This window comes from Poromitra crassiceps (genome assembly GCF_964638095.1).
Source record: "Poromitra crassiceps genome assembly, contig: HAP1_SCAFFOLD_153, whole genome shotgun sequence".
Lineage (NCBI taxonomy): Eukaryota > Metazoa > Chordata > Actinopteri > Beryciformes > Melamphaidae > Poromitra > Poromitra crassiceps.
The window spans coordinates 265,001-271,484 of record NW_028152213.1 but is presented as its reverse complement, the minus strand read 5'-3'; the positions used below and the strand labels follow the sequence as shown (position 1 = coordinate 271,484).

Genomic DNA, 6,484 nt, shown 5'->3' with positions numbered 1-6,484 from the left:
ACTATTTCATCATAATTGCTGTTTCATCTGAACCTGATAAGCAACATACTGTTAGATGATGGCGATCACATACTTGGCAAAATATCAATTAAAATAACCTCACTGGCACTGATGTTCTGATGGAGTCACTCATCTCAAACTAACACAAACAATTCCTTAGTAATTGTTGTTTCACTCAAACCTGAGTGTGTATTGTTTCTGTTGAACAAACGAACACTGTTGAACACTATTGCTCTTGAATGTGCTCTCAGGCCAATTGTCTGAGGGGCGTGGTTATGTCGTGTGTGCTTCATTCAATAAATGGCCGCTTGCCCCTGCACCGTCAGTGTGAGCATGCCGGTCAAACCAAACCGATGGCTACCTGTGTTTCCTCCGTGCTAGACTAATCCACGACGCTCCAGCCCTAGAGATGGCAGCTTCAACAGGTTATGGGCCCAGAAGGGATTTTGGGAGTCGATGGAATCGTTTATGTTTTGACGGAGATGAAAAGAACTACGAATTGTGGGAAACCAAGTTCCTGGCACACCTGCGACTGATGAGCCTGAAGAGCACCATACTGGGACTGGGTGCGGCTCCTGCAGACGCAGACGAAGTTGCAGAGGACGCAGAGAAAAATGAGGAGGCCTACGCAGAACTAATTCAGTTGTTGGACGACAAAAGCCTATCGCTTGTGATGCGAGATGGGGCAGATGACGGCAGGAAGGCGCTGAAGATCCTGCGGGAACACTACGCAGGTAAGGGGAAGCCGCGAGTGATCAGCTTGTACACAGAGCTGACTTCTCTCCAGAAAGCCGTGAATGAGAGCGTCACTGACTATGTTATTCGTGCGGAGACACTGCTATCACAGCACTGAGAAATGCTGGAGAGATTTTAAGCGATGGCTTGTTGACCGCAATGATCCTGAAGGGCCTACCAGACTTGTTTAAGCCATTTTCCATTCACATTACACAGAGTGATGATACTCTAACCTTCGCCGAGTTCAAAACAAAGCTACGGAGCTATGAGAGCACCGAAAAGTTCCGTGCTGCTGGCTCCGATGACGACAGCGTGATGAGAGTGCGAGGAAGAGACAGCATGAACACAAGACTGTCCTGCTACAGCTGCGGCCTGAAGGGCCATAAGGCTGTGGACTGCACAGCCGCTTCTGGCAGCAGAGACCAGAGACAGTGGTGCGGCTTTTGCAAGAGTTCCACGCAAAAAGAAGCGAACTGCAGGCGGAGGAGATGTGACCAGGTGAAGCAGACAGTGGATGAAGAGGACCACACATTCGCCTTCAAGGTCGGTCAGGTGGACGGAGCCCTGGTCGGTGGAGTGGAGGAGAAAGGCCTCATGGTCGATACAGGGGCCACTTCACACATCACCCGGGACATCGCCAAGTTCCAGGAGTTCGACACGAGTTTCGAGCCACACAAACATGTGTTGGAGCTGGCGGATGGAGAGAGGACCAGCGGCGTCGCACTCAAGCGGGGGACTGCCACGGTTCGCCTGAGAGATGATGCAGGTAGAGTGAGGGACACAACGCTGAGGGGGGCGCTGTACGTCCCGTCCTTCCCCCAGGACATTTTCTCAGTCAAGGCGGCGACCACCCAGGGAGCAACAGTCATCTTTAAAGAAGGTCAGAACAGACTCGTTCACAGGAACGGTGTGGCGTTTAACATTCAGGTGCATGATAGACTGTTTTACCTCAGTACTGCCACAGATGATGTTGATGATGTTGATGGGTGTCATGGGTGTCACGATGTACAAACCTGGCATGAGATTCTAGGTCATTGCAATTATGAAGATGTGTTAAAACTGCAAAGTGTTACTGAAGGAATGAAAATTAAAGGCAAAGCTGATAAACTGCAATGTGAAGTGTGTATGCAAGGTAAATTTGCTCAGAGCAGGAATCGAGAGGCCGATCCTAAAGCAAAAGGTGCTCTTGACCTTGTACACACAGATTTAGCAGGGCCAATGGAACCGACAGCAAAAGATGGTTTCAGGTATATCCAGGCTTTCACTGATGATTATTCAGGAGCAGTGTTTACATATTTTTTGAAAGCTAAAAGTGACACAGTAAAAGCTACAGAGAAGTTCATTGCTGATGTTGCACCTTATGGAAAGCTAAAATGCATTAGATCTGATAATGGTACAGAATTCACGTCCAGGGAATTTCAGTCACTGCTGAGTAAGAATGTTATTAGACATGAAACCTCAGCTCCTTATTCACCCCATCAGAATGGGACAGCAGAGAGGAGTTGGAGAACGATGCTCGAAATGTCTAGATGCATGTTGATAGAGAGCGGCCTACCAAAGAGTTTGTGGACATATGCAGTTCAGACTGCTGCAGTCATCAGAAACAGATGTTTCAACAGACGTGTAGGACAGACTCCATATTACATGCTGACAGGAAAGAAGCCAGATCTCTCAAGAATGAGAACTTTTGGGTCCGTGTGCTACGCATACAAGCAGAACAAGAAAATGTTAGACTCCAGGTGTGTTAAAGGAATCTTTGTTGGTTATGACAAGAATAGCCCGGCATATCTAGTTTTTCACCCAGAGTCAGGAAAAGTGGTGAAGAACAGATTGGTGAAATTTGTCACAAAGCATGTCAGTGAATCTCACACTCAGACAGATCAGGACACAAGTGAGGATGTGTTGTTGCGTAGGGAGAGCAGCACACCACAGGCTGAGATCATAAAACAGGAAACAGAAGTGTGTGCCCCTGCCCCAGACCTAGGCATAGGTGAAAGAGAGAGCAGTGGGGCAACACGTTATCCAAAGAGGGAGAGGAGACCTCCCAGGCGTTACAGAGATTATGAGTGTGGAGTAAAATATGATGATAACTATGCATTTACCAATCTTGACTACTGTTACAGAATCATATGTGATGTACCCCAGACAGTGAACGAAGCTATGAGCTCACCAGAGTGGACTAGGGCAATGCAGGAGGAGATGCATTCTCTGAGGGAGAATGACACTTTTACCCTCACCACATTGCCAGAAGGTAAACGCACAGTGGGGGGCAGATGGGTTTACACTGTTAAAGAAAACCCAGATGAGACTAGGTTCAAAGCTCGGTATGTTGCAAAAGGTTACAGTCAAATTGAGGGGATTGATTATCAAGAGACCTTTTCTCCTACCGCAGATATGACCTCTGTACGAAGTTTGATGCAGATTGCAGCTCAGTATGATTTGGAACTGCATCAAATGGATGTAAAAACTGCATATTTGCATGCCCCCATTGATTGTGAGTTGTACATGGAACAACCTGAAGGATTTGAGGTTAAGTCAGACACGGGGGAGAAACTGGTCTGCAAGCTTAACAAATCAATCTATGGTCTGAAACAGTCAGGACGGAAGTGGAATCGAATGCTACATGATTTCCTTAGCCAAAAAGGTTTTGTTCAAAATCCGTCTGACCATTGTGTTTACAGTATGCAAACTGAAAGTGAGAAAATCATACTGATAATCTGGGTTGATGATCTCATTGTTGCAGCGAGTGACAGTCAAACACTCTGTAGTGTAAAAGACATGTTGAGCGAAAAATTCAAAATGAAAGACCTTGGTAAACTGAAACATTTCCTAGATATTGATTTTACACAAGGAAAATATGAGATTAAGATGAATCACAAAAAGGGACATTGCCAAGATTTTGGAGAGGTTTGACATGACTCACTGCAAATCCAGATCAACTCCATGTGAAAATAAACTGAACTTTGATGATGAAGGTGAAACTATTAACCCCAAAATGTATCGAGAAGTGGTTGGCAGTTTGATCTATGTGATGACAAGTACTAGACCAGACTTGAGCTTTATTGTCAGTAAATTATCACAACATTTGTCTGAACCAAGAGAACAACACTGGGTGGCAGCAAAGCATGTCTTAACGTATTTAAAAGGTACTATGGATCAAGAATTATGTTACAGGAAACATGATGTGAATCTCAAACTTGTTGCATTTTGTGATGCTGACTGGGCCTCAGACCAGAATGACAGGCGAAACTGGTTATTGTTTTAGTCTTTCTGAAACGGGCCCTGTTATTTCCTGGAAATCTAGAAAACAACCCACAGTTGCTTTGTCCACATGTGAAGCAGAGTACATGGCTTTGGCAGCCACTACACAGGAGAGTCTGTATCTGGTCCAGTTGCTGAGTGGGATGGATGATGCTTGTGTGTATACACCAGTGACCGTTTATGAGGATAATCAGGGTGCGATTGCTTTGTCTAAGAACCCTGTATGTCGTCAGAGGTGTAAACATGTTGACATAAAGTATCATTTTGTTCGATCTGCTCTTAATGATGACAAGATAACTATTGTGTATTGTCCAACCACAGACATGGTAGCTGATATTCTGACCAAACCTGTAAGTAAAGCCAAGCTTGATAAATTTGTGTATTTTGTTTTGGGGTGTAATATGAAATGTATGTAATGTATTTGACAATTGTATTGTATATGATTGATCAGCCTAAGCGCAAGTGGGGGTGTTGAACAAATGAACACTGTTGAACACTGTTGCTCTTGAATGTGCTCTCAGGCCAATTGTCTGAGGGGCGTGGTTATGTCGTGTGTGCTTCATTCAATAAATGGCCGCTTGCCCCTGCACCGTCAGTGTGAGCATGCCGGTCAAACCAAACCGATGGCTACCTGTGTTTCCTCCGTGCTAGACTAATCCACGGCGCTCCAGCCCTAGAGATGGCAGCTTCAACAGTTTCTCTGTAGCGTGTCATTCATTCAGGGTGTGTGTGTGTGTGTGTGTGGGGGAGGGGGGGTTCAAACTTTGGATTGTGTCATGTTAACGCCACCCGTCTCAAACTATCAGAATCAGAATCAGCTTTATTGGTCAAGTACAAGGAATTTGAGTCTGGTATATGTTGCTCTCAATGTACTTAAACAGGAAAAAGAAAAGTTCTGCATACAAGCTAAAACGAACGAACAAGGGCAGGGATCAAAGGTACATAAAGCACTGCTATTTACAATACGTGTGATGTAGAGTGACCATTACAACAGCCAGGCAACTCTCAATGACTGGGGCCGCATAACGCTCACACTCATAGCCAGCAAGTGTTTTGAGAGGCTGGTTAAATCCCTCACCTGCCCCATGATCCCCCACCCTCAACCCCCTGCAATTTGCATAAAGTCCCAACAGGAGCACAGCAGACGCCATCGACCACCTCCTGCACACCTCCCTCTCCCATCTGGAGGGGAGGGGCTACACACCGCCCTCTCCCACCTGGAGGGGAGGGGCTACACACCGCCCTCTCCCACCTGGAGGGGAGGGGCTACACACCGCCCTCTCCCACCTGGAGGGGAGGGGCTACACACCGCCCTCTACCATCTGGAGGGGAGGGGCTACACACCGCCCTCTCCCATCTGGAGTGGAGGGGCTACACACCGCCCTCTCCCATCTGGAGGGGAGGGCGTTCAACACCAGTGCACTTCAGGCTGGTCAGTAATTTCAGGGATCTAGGTGAAAAACCCAGTGGTGGATTCAAACCACTGAACTTCTGATTGCAAAGCAGGCAGCTTTAACCACTCAGCCACGAGGGCTTTCCAAATTTCATGGTGGAGTTTGAGAGGATAACTGTATGTCAGTCAGATGTAGTTGTCACTTCATAGCTTTGTTATTATAAAGAGAGACTTGGGGAAAATATTGATACTTTGTTAGTTGTAGATATGATTTTGTCCAGAATTCCCATACAGAAATTAAAATAAAAGTATTGTAGGTATAGAGGTAACAGTAGGCTCTTTCATACACAGATCGCGCAAAAATAGCCGTTTAGGAGTCCCGTAAAGCCAGCCGCCTCGCCACAGAAATTGCTTTCACACAGAGCCAAGCAGCACGGCCACATCCCCGTGCTGCTGTGTACTTTCAGGTGAAATCCCCTGCTCCCGGATTGAAAGGCGAGCGCAGGGATTTCCAGCTCCTCCTAGCCCAAATTAATATTTTCATAGGTTAGTGTAGCCTGGCTACTGTATGATGAACAAATTCATTCAACAACAATACTTCCCTCCTTCTCCGCTGAGCAGGGAGGATATAGGTGCACTCGCATGGTGGGCGGACTTGCCAAAACAGGCTCCGCTGCGGAGTGCATCTGCCGATTTTCTGGCAGCGAAGTGTTGCATGAATTGCATTCAAGGAAAGCCAACTTTATTTATACAACACATTTCATAGAAGTAAATTCACCTACTAAGCAGATCGATCTTTTTGGGGTTCCAGCAGTGACCAAAGCGCTCTGCCCCCACCTCACCTCTCTCTCTCTGTTCCTCATTTTCATGCCCGTCTCGCCAAACAAATGAATCTCACGGTAGTTAGCATGCGTGTAAACAACGCGACTCTATTGTCTGTACAAGTGAGAACACAAACACATGGGCTACCAAAATATATTCCCCTGCTGCATGCCATGATGAGATCGGCAAAAGTTTGGATAGACTGTCTGGATTGCTTCCCGCAGCAGCAATGCCTTTTTTCCCCACACTGCTCGATAGACAGGTAGGACAGCC

The 6,484-nt window shown here is 46.5% G+C and overlaps 1 protein-coding gene across 1 annotated transcript in view; it reads left to right on the top strand.

Annotated features, from left to right (window-relative positions):
- Positions 1–389: 389 nt before the first annotated feature.
- LOC310770666 (uncharacterized protein) overlaps positions 390–6,484 on the top strand; it is a 54,730-nt gene continuing 48,635 nt past the window's right edge. The window contains exon 1 of the mRNA XM_083663407.1: positions 390–734. Within this exon, the coding sequence (XP_083519533.1) occupies positions 410–734 (325 nt within the window). The 5' untranslated portion in view covers positions 390–409. The remainder of the gene's footprint in view (positions 735–6,484) is intronic.